Genomic DNA, 18116 nt, shown 5'->3' with positions numbered 1-18116 from the left:
GCATGTAAACTGTCATTCATCTGCTAGCCACACCCATGAAGGAGTTAACTGGGTGAATTAGTAAAGGAAGAAAAAGAGTAACATCCTAATTCTAGTCCAATCCATGAGATCTACGCATTCACCCAATGTGGAGAATTAATCAGAAACATGGGATACATACATATTTTTTAGCCCCTCCCACTGGCATGGCAAAGAGAAAGAATTATTTATCAGCAATAATTTTGATTAAAAATTTTGTTTAGTCTGGATCCATCCTGAGCTCAGTACATTTACCAATTAGGGACAAGCTGTATAATCAGATCAAATACAATTCTCCATGATGGCTCTGAGCTCTGGGTTCTACGATTCACACTTCCCTCCGGCTAAACATTTCACTAGCACTTCTCTACATGCACACTGTGCTTCAGAAACCACTGCAGGGCTCTAGAATGCTCTGTGTGGCTTTAACAGTCTCATTATGGCCCCCAAATGCTTCATTATCGTTAGAATCCACAACCTGGCTTTAATATCCTCAGTGTAGCTCTTTAGTCATCGATATTATGGCTCCAAAATATTCAGTGTGGCTCTATAATGTTCACTATGCGTCTACATTTCCAGTGAAGCTGTAGAATGGTGTAACTCTAGAACACCTGGGGTGGAATGGAAATTGTTGTTGTGACTCTGGAATTCTCATTACAGTTCTGAAATCCTCAGTGTGGCTCTATGGGATACTCTGGCTCTACAGTCCTCAGTGTGGCTCTATGGGATACTCTGGCTCTACAGTCCTCAGTGTGGCTCTATGGGATACTCTGGCTCTACAGTCCTCAGTGTGGCTCTATGGGATACTCTGGCTCTACAGTCCTCAGTGTGGCTCTATGGGATACTCTGGCTCTACAGTCCTCAGTGTGGCTCTATGGGATACTCTGGCTCTACAGTCCTCAGTGTGGCTCTATGGGATACTCTGGCTCTACAGTCCTCAGTGTGGCTCTATGGGATACTCTGGCTCTACAGTCCTCAGTGTGGCTCTATGGGATACTCTGGCTCTACAGTCCTCAGTGTGGCTCTATGGGATACTCTGGCTCTACAGTCCTCAGTGTGGCTCTATGGGACACTCTGGCTCTACAGTCCTCAGTGTGGCTCTATGGGATACTCTGGCTCTACAGTCCTCAGTGTGGCTCTATGGGATACTCTGGCTCTACAGTCCTCAGTGTGGCTCTATGGGATACTCTGGCTCTACAGTCCTCAGTGTGGCTCTATGGGATACTCTGGCTCTACAGTCCTCAGTGTGGCTCTATGGGATACTCTGGCTCTACAGTCCTCAGTGTGGCTCTATGGGATACTCTGGCTCTACAGTCCTCAGTGTGGCTCTATGGGATACTCTGGCTCTACAGTCCTCAGTGTGGCTCTATGGGATACTCTGGCTCTACAGTCCTCAGTGTGGCTCTATGGGATACTCTGGCTCTACAGTCCTCAGTGTGGCTCTATGGGATACTCTGGCTCTACAGTCCTCAGTGTGGCTCTAGAATGCTAAGTATGACTATAATCCTCTAGAATGCTTAATGTTACTTTTTACAGTGCTGACTATGGGCCCTTTAAATGCTGACAGTGATGCTAGAATCTGATTGGTGCTGGTCATCATGGATGACAATGCTGGTATAGAGTGTGTATTCATGTTCTGAGTATGTTTTTGCATAAAAACTCTATTACACAGAGCCTGGTGCTTGTTTGATGACAGAGTATTGTTGCTGCTCTTGAGAATATACAGCAGAATGTTCAAATGTATTTAAAACATTATTACACCTGTGTGTGTGTGTGTGTGTGTGTGTGTGTGTGTGTGTGTGTGTGTGTGTTTGGGGGTAATTACACAGGTATATTACCATTAACCACATGTCCATGGAAGTGGCATGCAGTTATGATGAGTCCAGTTCAGTGTGGTTCTGTTCAGCTCTCTGGTTCTCTGGTATCACTGTCCAGTCTGTAGCTTCTATACTGTACCCATAACTCATATTGCCCTATATATTATTCTGTTAATGTATCTGTGTGTGTGTGTGTGTGTGTGTGTGTGTGTGTGTGTGTGTGTGTGTGTGTGTGTGTGTGTGTGCGCGCTACACTGCAGTGGCTCTGCCGTGCTGTAGAGCAAGCGGGGAACACTGTTTAAATCGTACACATAGTCTGCCGTGACTCCACGGGTTCTGGAGTGTGAGGGGACAGAAATCATCCTGTAGCCATTTCTCCCGTTCCTCTGTGAGTAAGACGAGAGCAAAGTGGTCCAGCTGCTCTGATGTGTACACACACACGTCCATTCCACAAACACACACCTGCGCAGGGCACACACACTGCCGCACTGCGCTCTGGAGACGTGCGCACAGTCCGTTTATCTCCTGAACCACTAGCTGGACTATCTCCTTCGCCGTGGTGTGTATGGTCACTTTCAACTGCAAAGAAAACACACAAACAAGGTGTATTATAGTATTTCTACTTTTTCCCTAATTTTCTCCCTAATTTAGTCGTCTCCAATTCGTCCCCGTCACTAGGAGGCTTCCACATTAAGGCTACCACTATGACCAGTCAGTCAGGGAGGGTCAAAGACTATCAGGTGTTTCCTCCAAAGCCCTTGATACCAGCCGACCGCATCCTTTCAAACTGCTGCTAACGCACCGTTGAGGGCGGAGTAACACACTCAGAGGACAGCGCTATCCCTTCCGCTGGCATGAGTTTGCAGACGCCTGTGATTGGCTGTAGAGCCGTGATTAATGTTAGAGAGCTTGGCCAATCAACCCTCTCTAGACACTTGGCTGAAAGAGGTTACAGCATCGAATCTAATGCTTGGTGTTGTTTAGTGATGTCCCCCTTTAATAAACTTTTTTTCTGGACATATCTAGGACAGAATTCATAGCTGATGACCCTTATTACTATCTTAAATATATAGGGATTGGACCCACCACTGTACCGTGCTTCATGCTTGCACCTCACCTTGACGCTAGTCTCCTTAGGAAGCCCCGTGTGGTATTGTGGATAAATCCTGATTGTTGAGTAGCAGGATCTGTGAGTAGAGTTTCTGCATTGGGAGTTCTGTTTCCTCCCGCTGTCCTCTGAGAGCGAGCGTACAGGTCCAGGGTGCGCCCACACTTTTGAAGGGGAGGAGTTTAGTGTTGTTACTGATGGAGTGGGTGGGGCTTCAAGGCTGCTGGTACGCACACACAGTGCTGTTTTTTTCTCAGTGATATGCAGCAGCTCGATCTGACGACTCGGCAGGACAAAGTCACTGTCTATTAGCTCTGACCCTGCTCTGACTCCACCCCCTGAGAAAAGCACATCTGGCTGGGGAAGAGTGTTTGTGTAAGGGAGGGGGTGTGATGGTGGAAGGAGGTCAAGTTCTCGTGGGCTGGAGCTGTAATCACTGTCTGGAGTAAGGAAGACCTCCAAGGAACCTTCATCATCAGACAGAGGATCTACCAAACAGTACAGAGAAACAGAAGGCTCAGCTTTGTAAAAATACTGGAAATAACTCCCTGGGGCAACTGATAAAATAAGGGCAGTTGATTTCCTAAATAAAATTTTATTAGGATAAAGAGAAGGGCAGGTTTTCTCACCAGGGTATTTGCGGCCACTATCGGGTGAAGGGGCAGGTGATTCAACTGGTGAGGGGAGATAGTCAGGCTGGGAGGATGTAGAAGGGGTTTTTTCAATGATGGTCTCCTTGCTGAAGTCAATGATGGAGCCAAGATTCACACCAGCACGCTGTTGTTTATAACGTGCAAATTGTAACACCTTCACCATCCAACGAGCCTCACGCCAAACCTCATCCACCTGCTGTGTCCAAACACATGCATACACTTAGGTTATCGAAATATTGAACTTCAGGAATGAATAATGTTTTACAGAATATTTATAAACATCCATTCAATCCTTGTAAAAGATTTTAGCTGGTATTATCACTTTATAATTTACCCACACATACAAAACTCCCTAAAATGGTAACCCCAACTCAGACATAGCAGGTTTCCTGAGGTAGTTATACATGTAGAAGCTAAGGATATATGTCTTCATCAGTCAAAGGCTGCTTAGAGTAGTAAAGGCATTTAAATTAGCAAAGGTAAAGTCCGATGCCAAGTGTGGCATGGCAAAGAAGCGTACTGCAGGTATTGGTCGCTGAAGTGCTGAATGTCCAGCTAGTGCTTAAAACACAATGTGAGCTTTTTTCAATGGCAAAATTGAAAATATTAGGTGAAACATTCTAAAGTTAAAGGCACATTATTTAATAACCATTGATGCAGGTGATAATCTAGCTTTATCAGAGCAGCACCTAAAATACTTTACTCCCTTTCAAGAGACTGAACTCATTTCACTCATCTCTTGTGCAAAATCAAATGTGTGATCCTGTAGGTACATGTTTTCTTCAACAAATAATACCAGAAATAACCACACTCCTGTTAAAAAAAGTTAACTTTTTAATAAGCAATGGCTACATTCCTAAATCTTTTAAAACAGCAGTTATTAAATCCCTAATTAAAAAACCTGACCTCGACCCCTGTCAGCTGTCCAACCACAGGCCGATATCAGACCTCCCCTTTACCTCAAAGATTCTGTAAAATCACTTACTCTACCTCAGTGTAGCTTTCGACACTATCATAGTATGCTATTTACAGATTAGAAAATGTAGTAGGAATTAAGCGTACAGCCCTCTCCTGGCTCAGATCCTATTTAACTGATCGTTATCAGTTTATAGATTTAAATGGTGATTATTCTGGATGTTCTTAAGTGAAGTTTGGTGTTCCACAGGGTTCAGTTTTAGGCCCACTGCTTTTTTCTCTGTACATCCTTACTCTGAGTAACATAATTTGTAAGCATGGTATTAGTTTTTATTGTTATGCCAATGACAGTTTTATGTCTCAGAAAAACCGAATAAAAAAAGCCTGCTTAACAAAGTTGAGGAACATGTAAAGGATAATAAATACCTGGAAAAGCTCCTGGATTTTTTGATGCCTCTGCTTGGCAGTGAGCAGCTCTGTTTCTGAGAAAGCCTCCCGTAACGCCTGCAGGGAAATGAGGGACTCCAGGTCCAAGTTGGCGGACGCACGGCAATACTGACCAATAAAAGTTGGACAGTATGCTCCAAAATGAACTATAGATAGATAGATAGATAGATAGATAGATAGATAGATAGATAGATAGATTATTACTGATTAAGTTTGTGTGTGTGTGTGTGTGTTAGTGCGTGTTCTCACCTAGCTCAAAGATCTGTAGTGGTAGGGTAAAAAATTCAGATCGAGGAGAGAAGTTATTTTGCCCAGGTGGCATACACACTGCCTCATATGGTGGGAGGAGCAAGAGGAAGGACACACCCTTTCTGAACTCAAGCACATCATGGACATAAATACGAAAATCTTGAGCCTGGGACAGACAAGGATAAAAAGACAGAGAGAGAGAGAGACAGATAAGAGGTAAGTTTTCGTTCATAATTAAATTATTCTTAATAAAAGAAAACCCCAAGGGGAGCACAAGGTTTCAGTATCACTAACAGGAAGTTAGAGGCTGTGTGTATAACTGTGACTCTGTGTTAATATCAGAAACACAAAATAAATTAAACCTTGTGACCCAGGGTTTTTCTGTGGACCATCCTCCTGCTCCAGAAGCCCAGCTCTGTCCATCTGTCCATCTGTCTATTAATTAATTACCTGGTTGTCTGAGATATTGATGCGCCCAAGCAGGTCGTTTGCAGCGTTGCGTAGCTCCAACAGAAGGCGATGCGCAGCGTGTTCCTCGTTAGCGTACACATCCTGAGTGTTGTCCAGAGAACGTACAGACTGCAGCCACTGCCACTCTTCCCTAACACACACACACACACACACACACACACACAAAGTGATAAATGTGGAGTATCCATACATGATGCGCCCACCCCAACATGGTAACACACACACACACACACACACACACACACACACACACACACACACACACACAGGTACCTGGAGACATGGCTGTTATCACGTATTTTGACATGGCAGAACACATTAGGGATTTTCTGTGGAACCAACACTCTGATCTGCTCGACTGAGCTGGAGAGCTTCATGTAACCCAGATAGAGTCCAGGAGAGAGTGTCTTCCTGCTGCGCTTATGATAGGCAAGCTTCTCCTTCAACACACACACACACACACAACGATCATTTCAGCTAAGATGAAGGGAATGAAGATATAGTTTGATTGTTTACACCTGTTTAACTGCTCATTAACATAAATATCTAATCAGACAATCAGCACATGGCAGCACTTGAAGCCTCAGTGAGGACGATCTGCTGAAGTTTAAAAACATTGGATTGGTGAAAAAATGTGATTTAAGTGTCTCTGAACATGGCATGGTTGTTGGTCTGAGTATTTCCCAAACTCCTGATATACTGGGATTTAAACACACACACACACACACGTCTAGGTGTGAAAGAGAGAAAATCCTCAGTGAGGGCAGTTCTCTGGATGAAAACACCTTGTTGAGGTCAGAGGAGAACGGCCAGATTGGTTAGAGCTGATAGAATGGCAACAGAAACTCAAATAACATCTCTTCCACCTGAGGTCTGCTGAAGAGCGTCTCTAAACACAAGACACATGGAACCATCAATCAGATGTTCTACAGCAGCAAAAGATCACACTGGGCATCACTCCCATCAGCTAAAAATAGGAAACTGAGGCTAAGTCTCACATTCCCAAACGTTTTACCAGAGTACACAGAATTGTGTATAATTTTAATTTTTGACACAGGAATTAACACAGTGGCTGGGGTCCGTGATATCATTTGCCATAATCACCCACGCATTATTAGTTACACATTTGATAAAGAGGAAAAGATCTAAAATACTCATAAACTCTGAGGAACTTCCTGAAAAACAGCAGTTTGATTTCCTACAATCAGGAGATGACACCGGTCCGTGATGAGACAAACCAGTTGGGACTGGATCAGTGCTGCTGTGGTGGGGAGATGGTGTGTTTACTGTATATGCTGATGTAAAGATGTTAAAGCTGCTTTGCAACAATGATCATTGCTAACTGTGCTATAGAAACAAAACTAAATTAAGTTGAATTAAGAATGATGCTAATAAAACACATTCTTAAAAAATTAGTTGTCTGGAGATGTGTCACCACACTGCCCCGTCACTCTGTGTTTCACTGTAACCTGTGTCTGAGAGTGTGTGTGTGTGTGTGTGAGCGCGTGGGATTACATGTAGGGTGAGGAGGAGTGTGTCGAGTGCTGTGGGTTCATCCGCGCCGCTGGTGGATTTGCGCTGCTGCTGGAGTTTGAGAAGTTTACACCAGCGCTGTGTGTCCAGGTCAGAACATCCACCCAAATCACGCAGCAGCACCAACACGGCGTTACCGTGCTTATCACGCAGGGGCTCGAAGTACACCTGGCCCAGGTCCTGAGTGCCTAACAGAGCCTGGAACACACACACACACACACACACACAGTGTACCGTTGGAAGTGGTACCAGATTGGTAAGTTTAGTCTGAACACGCATATACAAATGTGTGTGTGTGTGTGTGTGTGTGTGTGTGTGTGTGTGAGAGAGAGAGAGACAGAGAGACAGACCTGAAGCTGTGTTAAGGCTTGAAGAATTTTAAGGCGGGTCTGCAGGGTGCAGGAGCAGGATGGGTGGGTGGAGCTAGCACATTGCTGCAGCCACAGAATTTCCTCCCACAAATAGGTCACCTAGCAACAGAAGTTACCACGGGAACAAGGATCAGTATTTACAGAGATAACGGGTGATATTGAGGTGAAGGTTTCCTAATGACACTGACAGTACGTGAGTTCCACTGTGTATAACATTCATTACAGAACCAGTCACGATCGTATGGAAAACCAACCAATCAGTGGCAGAGGGGTAACCATGGATACAGAGATAAACTGGTTTGTCACTTGGATCAGGATCAGGAGAATCTTTCTGTGGCTTTAGCAGAACCCTTTAAGTTATTTTCTAAAATTTCCATTGAGATGACACTACCTGTAGTCAATTATTTAATTAACTATAACACTGAGATTAACGTGAAGTGTGTGTGTGTGTGTGTGTGTGTGTGTGTATCACACCTTGGTGAACCACAGAAAGTCCTGTGTAAGGAAGCTGTAAGAATCGTCCACTTCTATAATGGGAAGCTGCTCCTCTGCCGTGACCACCACGTTATCGTCCTTATAAAACACACACGCTACGTACAAACCCCTACAGACCAGATAGAATAAAAATGGGCAAAAAGGGGAAGTTTCCAAAACCCTGGGAAATTCATCAATAAATATAACATTATAGCCAGAAAATATTCCAGCTTTAATATTAATAACCAAAACACTTATATAATTCTTGCATGTATTTAGTTCAGTCACCTTTGAATAGTCGGCTTCATGTACAGTCGCCTTCTTTCCCTTCACACCATCGTGGTGAATTACTCTGCACTGACGGGTTTCTTACTGTATGTAGATTTTCTATCTAATTAATTCCATAAGTCTGATAATGATATATTTTTAATCTTACCTTTTCAGACTCTTGACAAATTTGCTGGTGGGCTGGAAGAGATGTCTCAGGCTTTTAGAAACAGAGTGCTTCCTGATATTTGGTTGTCCCTTACACTGATCTACACACACACACATAACGCTTACAATCAGCACTTGTCAGCACACATTGATTTTATTCATGGAATAAATAAAACTTAATATCAGACCAAATATAATATAAGCTGAAAAATGATTACAGCTATGAACAGTAATGAAAGTTAGCTGTAATCATGAGGAATGTTTCCTGTTCTCATCCCACTACCTCAACACCATACCTACCTGTTGGATTGTGTCCCATTGTTTATCCTGCTGTCACTCTTGGTTGCACATGTGCATGTGTACTTTCTGTTGTCTGCTTGTCTTTTTTGTAAAGTACTTAGTTTTGTTGTACATTTATAAATGTAAAAGTTAATTTATAAATTATAAAGTTGTAAATTTATAGTGTTGCTCTGTTCTGTCCCAGCTTATTGTGTGTTTAAGTTAGCTACTTAGTTCTTGTTAATTTATGTTGTAAATTTATGTTGTTTGTGTGTAGCATCTTGGTCCTGGAGGAACGCGGTTTTGTTTCACTGTGTACTGAAAGGTATATGGTTGAAATGAAAATAATAACCGACTTGATGTTTATATTTTAATCATTGTTTGATATGGAAAGCTTTCGTTGATGCAGGAAACCCAAATATGTGAGGTACTAAAGATCCCTTACACTCCGACACCAAACCCCTAGACCCTGAGGAAGTGCAGAGAGCATGCTCCAACTGCAGGTTATATACACACATACTGTACGGTCACAGGCATTAAAGAAACAAACGAGCAGACAGTGAAGAACTGTGGTGAGTCTGTGTGTAATAGAGGACTTCCCAGGGGATTCTCTGTGACTTAAGGATAAGCTAGTCAATGACGAGTCCTGAGAACCCAGAAGCGAAGTGAGAGGTGAAATCAACAGCGAGTTAAAGACAGCGATCACATTCACTTAACAAACCTTTCGGTTGTCTCGCAGATAAAGAGAAAATAAATTGAATAGGTTGAACCCCTTATGTAAAATGCTCTGCCCGGTGAGAGCGCTCAGAGATTATCCCCAACGCAGAGCCTGGGTATGTCATGTGAATCAGAGGCCATGGTTGAAAAGGCTGGAGGAGCTGATAGGTATATCTAAAGAGAAACATCCAAATCCAAGAGCAAGAGAAAGAATTAGCAGTCCATTAAACAGACAGTTAAAACCTGGAAGTGTGATTCAAGCTCAAGGTCCATTAATCGGAGGAGGTCACGCACAGAAGTAGATTCAGACACGGGATGATGACCCAAAGGGCAGATACAAGAGATTGCCAGAGAAAATCGCACAAGAGCAAGATAAGGGGCACACTAGAGTAATACTCTCATAAGGACTGAAGTTAACAGTGTCCTTTTAAATCCGGGAGTTGATTACCTAATACATTTACAGCATTTGGCAGAGATCCTTATCCAGGGAGACTTCGATTTTATTTCATTATACACCCGAGAAGTTGTGGGTTACCGGACTTGCGCAAGAACTCAACTGTAGCGACTGGGGTTTAAAGCTGGGATCTTCCGATATGTAGTCCAACACCTTCCCCACTGACCTCCCCCTCCCCCCGATAGGCCTCAGGTGTGCAGCTGTAATCAACTCAGAGAGCAAAGAAAAAAAATCTGAAGTGGAGTTACGTATGACGAGGATGTGCCCGGCTGATCGGGCTGCCTCGTGACAAATACACATCTTTATACACATTATATATATATATATATATATATATATATATATATATATATATATATATATATAAATAATTATTCTTAATTTTGTAAAAATGTGTATTTGTCACAAGGCAGCCCGATCAGCCGGGCACATCCTCGTCATACGTAACTCCACTTCAGATTTATTTTCTTTGCTTTCTGTATATATATATGGATGTAGCTCCATATTTAAAAGAAGAAGTATAATATATGAGTTCAATTTAGGGATAATTTATAATATTCAAAAATCAAACAAAATTATAACAGAGGCTATTGACTGATATGTAAAGTCTAGTTTTGGTGTATGGAAACTTTTGATCTCATTATGGAGAACTGGTGAAAGAGGTACAATCTCCTCCTGAACGTCAGCAAGACAAAGGAGCTGATAGTGGACTTCAGCACAAGCAGGTGAGGAACTACCAGACCCCAGTCATCAACAGGAGCCCAGTGGAGAGAGTGGACAGTTTCAGATACCTCGGTGTTCACATCACGCAGGACCTGTCATGGTCCTGTCACATCAACACCGTGGTGAAAAAGGCCCGGCAGCGTCTCTACCACCTCAGACGCTTGAGAGACTTCAGACTGCCCTCTAAGGTGCTGAGGAATTTCTACTCCTGCACCATAGAGAGCATCCTGATGGGAAAGATCACTTTCAGATCAGCTGAGCACATCATCTGCACCGAGCTCCCTGACCTGCACTCAATCTACAGCAAGCGGTGCTGGACCAAGGCCAGGAAGATCGTGAAGAACTGTGGTGAGTCCCCAACAATGGACTGTTCTCTCTGTTGAGGTCAGGAAAGCGATTCTGCTCCCTGAAGACCAACACAGAGAGACTGAGGAGGAGCTTCTTCCCGCAAGCGATACGGTCTCCCAATCACATCACCATGCAGATCTAGTACAATCTTTTAACATCCATGGACACTATGGACACATTCACACACATCTACTCTCACATCTACACTTACATGTTTATGTTTACATTCTGGACCATGGCACAAAGACACTTTAATAAGGCACCTTCATAAGACACTTTTTATGCACATTTGCACACCATCTTTTCTTCATGTACAGTATATTTTGATTTTTTTATGTACAGTATATTTCTATTTTTATCATAGTTACATTTAAATTTTCTATTGTATTTCTTTAATTTCTTTTATTTATATTTATCTTATATAAGTTTTAATTCTCTTTTTAAGGTCACTGGATGTCGTATAAGCATTTCACTGCATATCGTACTGTGCATGACTGTGTATGTGACAAATAACATTTTATTTTGCAGGTTTATTTCCCTTTTTAGGGTGTTTTCACATGGAAATAAAACGTTTTGCACAGAAAGTGTGTGTTTCATCCAGAAATAAAACTATGTGTGACCTGCATAGCTAGTCTAACAGGAGCCATGTATGTATGACCCAGACCGCACAAATCTTTCTCTCTCTCTCTCTCTCTCTCTCTCTCTCTCTCACACACACACACACACACACACACACACACACACACACACACACACTAGAAAAACTGAACTTGGGCTCAGCATTACACGCAGTCCTCCCCCACCCCTCAAAGCATCTGGTTACAAAACACACAATCTTTCGTAAACTGTGAGGTCAACAAGAGAGAGCATTTATAATGCAACACTCAAATATTACACAACAAAAATACCATTAAATGGCTGGATTTTAAACCACGTATTTATACTGCTTCCTTAATACATACTGTAGTACACTAGCGCGACTCGTAATCTAGTCGACATATTTAAATACTTTAGCTGATGCCAAGATCCATGACATGATGCAGAGGTCCATATTTAGCCACTGCAGAAACTTTAATAAGCAAACCAGAGGGGGAAGATGATGAAACTAGGGCTTTAGGATGGTTTCACCCTGCACTGTTTCCGAGAACCCTCAAGCCCAAAGTCTGGTTCATGTTGATGAGTGGAAACACAATCATTCTGCACTCAGAAACTGAGGTGGTCTCGAGAACGATAAAGTGGATTAAATCGGATACGGAGGCCAATTGTACCTGACAAAAGAAGTTGACCAATGTTTAGACTTGACGTCATCAGTGCCATCTGTCTGCTCTAAATACAATGCAACACTCAAATATTACACAACGAAAATACCATTTAAAGGCTGGATTTTTAGTGTAGCATGCGCCAGTCCAATCCTCTCACAAGGGCGATACTCTTGACATTTTTTAGTAGTATTAGAAGTATTAATAATATCAGGCATAGCACGAGAATTGACTTCCTTGTTCTCTTCTTCTTAAGTGTGCAATGGCTGCTCGTAAACCAAGTAAGTGCATAATGCCACATGCTGTACAGGAGAGCGTAAATATGGTAGCGTGTGGGAGAGTGGGGAGCTCCTGAGCATGGTACAAATCAATCATGCTTAATGTGAAAACACGGCCAGTAAGACCAGGATTAGCCGAGACTGAAATCTTAAGGGGAAGAATAAAAGCAAGATCAATGCAAGATTAAGACTACCAGTCATTAAATTCCTCTCAACTAATTGGCTTTACTAATGTATTGTGCAATTAGAAGCCTGTTTTTAGAAGAATTCAGGTTGTCTTGTCAACCCTTCTTCATGCAAAAGTAACAACTAAATATTTGTTTTACTCCTGCCCAAGATCAAGACCATACTGAACAAGCCCCATGGTCAAGTCTACTGTATATCATTTACCCAGTGTAAGGTTGTGGGAGACACACACTCACACACCTGGTAATTTAAAACCCCCAAACATGGTTTTGGACCGTGGAATGAAACCTACAGTAATTACCAGAGGAAACTCACTGAGCACCGTAAAAGCTTGTAAGTTCAACACACGCAGAGGCTTGACGAGAACTCCCAACACTGGAGGTACGAGGAAAACATGCCAAACCAGTGTGTCACCCAAACTAAACACAATACAGAAATTGTCTTGAGAACGAACTTGAGAGGGACTACCTAATACAACATGAGAAAGTAAATCTGAAAAAGCTTTGTCTGTACAGGACCTCATCTGTCTCAGAGGGGAGGTCTGGCCAAAGGGCAAAGCTGGCCTGTTAGGGCGGTACATTGTGAATCCCACTCAGGAAGGTGCTGCTCTCATTTCTTGTAGTATAGCTTATTGTCTCAGAAGAGGCCTGGGTAATTGGTGACTACCCAGAGCCCAGGCCAGGGAGCAGACAGACAGGCTAAACCAACCGTCTGCTAGCTGCATAGAGTCGTCACTCAGGGTTCACTATATTGAGACTGTGTCTGTTCCCCGAGCTAAACACAAATTTAGAAAGACTCAGAAAGTCTGTTTTAATAATTTAATTAACATAAAGACCACAAACTCCGAGCACACTGATTGCGGAGCACTACCATATTAAACGCAATTCACATCAACTTCCACACAGAACTTTATCAGTAATCTCCCAGAGTTACCAACTTTGATTGGATTACAGTCTGACCCCACAGAACTCAATTACGTGACTAAATATTTAGAGTCGACGTTCTGTTATATCTTAGATAATGTAGCTCCATGTAAAAGAAAAATTTATTGTAAACATTAGGCATAAAATTTTGTCTTAGAAACCAGACAATGTAATTGATGCAGATGTTAAACTAACCATGTTGGATTAGAACCTAAAATACTTTACTCTGCTAGAAGAGAATAAACTAATTTCACTCATCTCGGCAAATTCATCAATCTGTATATTACATCCTATACCGACACATTTTCTTAAACAGATAGTGCTGGAAAACCCAGAATACCTGTTGAAAATAATTAATTCTTCACTCAGGATTAGGTATGTTCCAAGCACAGAGACAGCACTCGTTAAAGTAGTAAATGACCTTCTATTGTTCTCTGACCAGGGTTGCATCACTATGCTTGTGATATTTGACCTCAGTGCAGCTTTTGATACCATTGATCATAGTATTCTTCTTTACAGATTAGAAAACGTGGTAGGAATTAATGGAATAGCCTCTCCTGGTTTAGATCATATTTGACCGATCATCATCAGTATGTAGATTTAAATGGTGATTATTCTGCATGTTCTCTAGTGGAGTTTGGTGTTCCACATGGTTTGGTTTTAGGGCCATTGATTTTTTTCCTTTACATGCTTCCATGGTATTAGTTTTCATTGTTTTGCTGATGAAACACAGTTATTGTCACGATCGGGGTGTTACAGGGTGAGATTATTGCCATGGGTGCAAAGAGCAGACATAAATGCCGGGGGGGGCGTATCCAAAAGCATATGTTAAAACACGGGCTCTGTTTACCTAATAATACCCGTTATACTAAACATAAGCCCTATGGCAAAACACAGGCTTAAGGTCACTTACAAACACTAAGTAGGGAGCTGACACGGGACCAGACAAGACTAGAAACACGAAGGGACTAAAGATAGGACCAGAGACACGTAGAGACTAGAGACAGAACTAAAGACGAGACACCAAAGACACAGGGCGACAGAGAGACTCAGGGCGACAGAGAGACCTAACTGGAGTCGAGACTCCAGAGACACCAGAGACACAAGAGGCTAGGGCTAGAGGCATGGCCATCAGCTAGGCATGGCTGTTAGCTAAACATGATAATTAGCTAAAGATGCTCCTAGTTAAACATGCACCTAGCCTAACATAAACTTAGCTAAACTTACCAACTAGCTAAACACACAGGGAATTATTAACAGGAGGACACAACCAACAATACTTAATTAACATTAAAAACACCACAGTTCACATGACTGAGTCAGCCCCTCAAACACAGACACACTGAACATCAGACATGGACAACACTAGAGCTTTGGTCTTAACACAACACAACACAGACACACTGAACATCAGACATGGACAACACTAGAGCCTTGGTCTTGACACGACACGACACGACAGTAACTTTAAACAATGCTCGACCCAGTGTTCCAGACTAAACAGCTATTTACTGTATAGATGACCTAATGAGCTACCTCGGCTTAGGTGTGCACTCGCATCACCTGACCGAGGTGCCTTCTGGAAAACTGAGTCTTGAAACAAAAACTACAAAAAACAAAACAGTGACCTTTTATGGTGGTTCCTTACAGTTATATGTCTCAACAAAACCAGATGAGAAAAAACAGCTTGCTGAAGTTGAGCAATGCATAAAGAATATAAGAGACTGGAAGCTAATTAACATTCTTCTGCTAGGACAGAAGTTCTAGTCATAGGACCGCATGCAGCTAAAAGCAAGATTTTAGATCAAACTGTAACATAAGATGGCCTTTCTGTTCCATCAAGTGCAACAGTAAGAGACCTCGGTGTGATTATAGACCCCAGTTTTTCATTTGAAGCACATGTAGATAATATTACCAGGATAGCATTCTTTCGCCTCAGAAATATTGCCAGGATAAGAAATATATTGTCGCTAAACGATGCAGAAAAACTAGTTCATGCTTTTATCACCTCTAGGTTGGACTATTGTAATGCTTTACTGTCTGGTTGTTCAACTAGGTGCATAAACAAGTTAGTTTAGAATACAGCTCAAGAGTCCTCACTAGAACCAGAAGATATGAGCACATCACCCCTATCTTATCTTCACTTTATTGGCTCCCTGTAAAATTCCATTAATTTTAAAATACTACTTTTGACGTATAAAGCATTAAATGGTCTTGCGCTGCAGTATCTGAGTGAACTGCTAGTGTCTTACAATCCGATACGCCTACTTCGATCAAAGGATGCAGTCAGTCTGTCAGTACCGCGTATTATTAAAACTATAGCTGGGGGCAGAGCTTTTTCTTACAAAGCCCAAAAGTTATGAAATAGTCTTCCAATTAATGTTCAGGACTTAGACACAGTCTCAGTGTTTAAGTCCAGGCTAAAAATCTATTTATTTAGCCAAGCATGTTTATAAATAGATTAGCCTTAGGTAAAGGAGCAGATCTGGGGGACTCATGGACGTAGAGTATTATGGTGAACTGGTATGTTTGGATGCTGTCTTCCCCACTCTCATTGATCACTCATGTAGCCTAGTCTAAAATTTCATTTATAGACAAGTCTAAAAATAACCAAAAATTGATATGATTGATTTAGAACTTAATTCACCAATGTTTCAAAATAAATAAATAAAGATAAGTTAAATCAGTTCATCTATAATGTTTAAAAATGTTCAGAGATAGAAAACATAGTTGATAATAGATTTATAATTTTTTTTGGGTTGAGGGATGACAATGTATGTGCCTTGTTATTCGGTTAACACTTAAGAAGTATGATTATTTGACAACCTACCACAAGTGAAGTAAGCTGTCCATCATAGTTTGCACAGAGTTGCATTGGTTGTGTAATAGCATTCTGACCAACCCTAGTGCAGAGAGGCGGGATTTAAAGAAAACCCCGTGAAGACAATCCAAGGGCTTGTTAACGGAATACCTGTGGAGATTAGACCAGTTGCGAGGCACATGTTGTGTGTTTGAAAGGATGATGAATGTGTCGTTTACCAAGGTGGATGCAGAATTTACCGAGTGGTAACAAACATATTTCAGCTCCGAACTGACAGCTGTCTTGCATGTTGGTAGAGGAATGAACAGAGTCTTTCCTTGGATTCTTGGTGTGGGTTTCCTGCTCAACCATGGCCTGCAGGACTGCTGGTTTCTTCTGACTGCTGGTCTCGAGTTGCTGGTGGGTCCTAGCCATTACAGTTTTTTCCCTACCTTGTTGCCTGGGTTCATCTCTCCCTCGCGCACAGTGACATATGACTTAGCATGGATGACTGACTGCACTAAAAGGTTGTGAGTACAGAATACTTTGCACGTGCATTTTAGTTTGTTGCTTTCATGGAAAAGTGAAGCAGCTAGTTTTGGGCCTCCACGATCCCAAGCTACGATTCAGGCCTACACTGTTATTTTTTCTTTGTTTGTTTAAGAGACACTAGGTAATATTCTTGTGCTGCAGACTAAACGTGTTGTTTTTGGTTTATATGTTAGTGATATGGATATATCAGAATGTTGTGTGTGAACATACCCTAACCCTGCCAATGTTTTTTTTTTTTCTTATTGAAGTTTGACTAAAAGTACGTTTTATATAAAGGCTTGTGTTGGTGATAAATATTCACAGTGCATCCAGTAATTTAATTGGTTTCTTGGGTTAAACCATAGAGGGTAAGCTATTGCGTGGTATAAATTAGAATATTATTCTTAGTTGGTAGAACTTTATAAATGTAACCATACTAAGTGGAGGCACCGTCAATTCTTTTAAAAACTTTGTGGTATATTCACAAGTATTGGAACACATAGTTTCACAGTAACTAGGTTACTGCAGTTAAAAGACCCCTATAAAGAATCCAAGGCTCCACCCATAGTACTACAACACTCTTTATTAGTGGAGCCAAATACTAGCTACATGGGACGGGTGCTACACTCAGGTTTGCTGACGGTGAGGTGATTGGTTGCTTTACATCTCAGTTCCCCCTCATGTCTGTGTTTCCTTCTGGCTCCTCCCCTTTAGTTATGCTGTTATAGTTAGTCCTGATGGAGTCTCTGCTTGCACTCTACAGTTAATATACATTCACATTATACATTGTGTGACTGTGACCAGACCTAACTGTTATCTCTTCTCTTCTGCTCTCTCCCCCTCTCTCTCTCTCTCCGTCGAGCTACACATGTCGTTCCTGAGCTGCCAGTGATCCAGACTCCCTCCGCCCTCCGGACCTGTCTGACCCATCCTGGTGCCCCGCTTCTGGTTGGAGATCTCGTCACATGGATGCCCCGTGTGTCTCTTTGGGATGTGTCTTGTGTCTGGGGATGATTTCACTCTATCATGAAGACGATTCTGGCCTCGACTGGTGTTGACAACTGTTTCTCTGGGGACTCGACTTGGCTGCAGTCGCTTGATAGTTCAGGACTGGAATTTCCTACAAG

At 42.1% G+C, this 18116-nt stretch overlaps 1 protein-coding gene across 2 annotated transcripts in view; it reads right to left on the bottom strand.

Moving 5' to 3' along the window:
• Positions 1-1818: 1818 nt before the first annotated feature.
• The window catches only part of LOC128519975 (ankyrin repeat and fibronectin type-III domain-containing protein 1), a 116224-nt gene continuing 99926 nt past the window's right edge, over positions 1819-18116 (bottom strand). For both annotated transcript variants that reach the window (XM_053493977.1, XM_053493976.1), the window contains 11 exons: positions 8493-8592; positions 8057-8186; positions 7562-7681; positions 7194-7409; positions 5952-6118; positions 5658-5808; positions 5208-5373; positions 4938-5104; positions 3573-3792; positions 2953-3431; positions 1819-2414 (listed from right to left, as the gene is read on the bottom strand). In XM_053493977.1, coding sequence (XP_053349952.1) covers positions 2085-2414; positions 2953-3431; positions 3573-3792; positions 4938-5104; positions 5208-5373; positions 5658-5808; positions 5952-6118; positions 7194-7409; positions 7562-7681; positions 8057-8186; positions 8493-8592 — 2246 coding nt within the window. In that variant the 3' untranslated portion in view covers positions 1819-2084. The remainder of the gene's footprint in view (positions 2415-2952; positions 3432-3572; positions 3793-4937; positions 5105-5207; positions 5374-5657; positions 5809-5951; positions 6119-7193; positions 7410-7561; positions 7682-8056; positions 8187-8492; positions 8593-18116) is intronic.

The sequence above is a fragment of the Clarias gariepinus genome, chromosome 4, assembly GCF_024256425.1.
Source record: "Clarias gariepinus isolate MV-2021 ecotype Netherlands chromosome 4, CGAR_prim_01v2, whole genome shotgun sequence".
In the NCBI taxonomy this organism is placed as follows: Eukaryota; Metazoa; Chordata; class Actinopteri; order Siluriformes; family Clariidae; genus Clarias; species Clarias gariepinus.
This window is presented reverse-complemented; position numbering and strand designations above follow the sequence as displayed.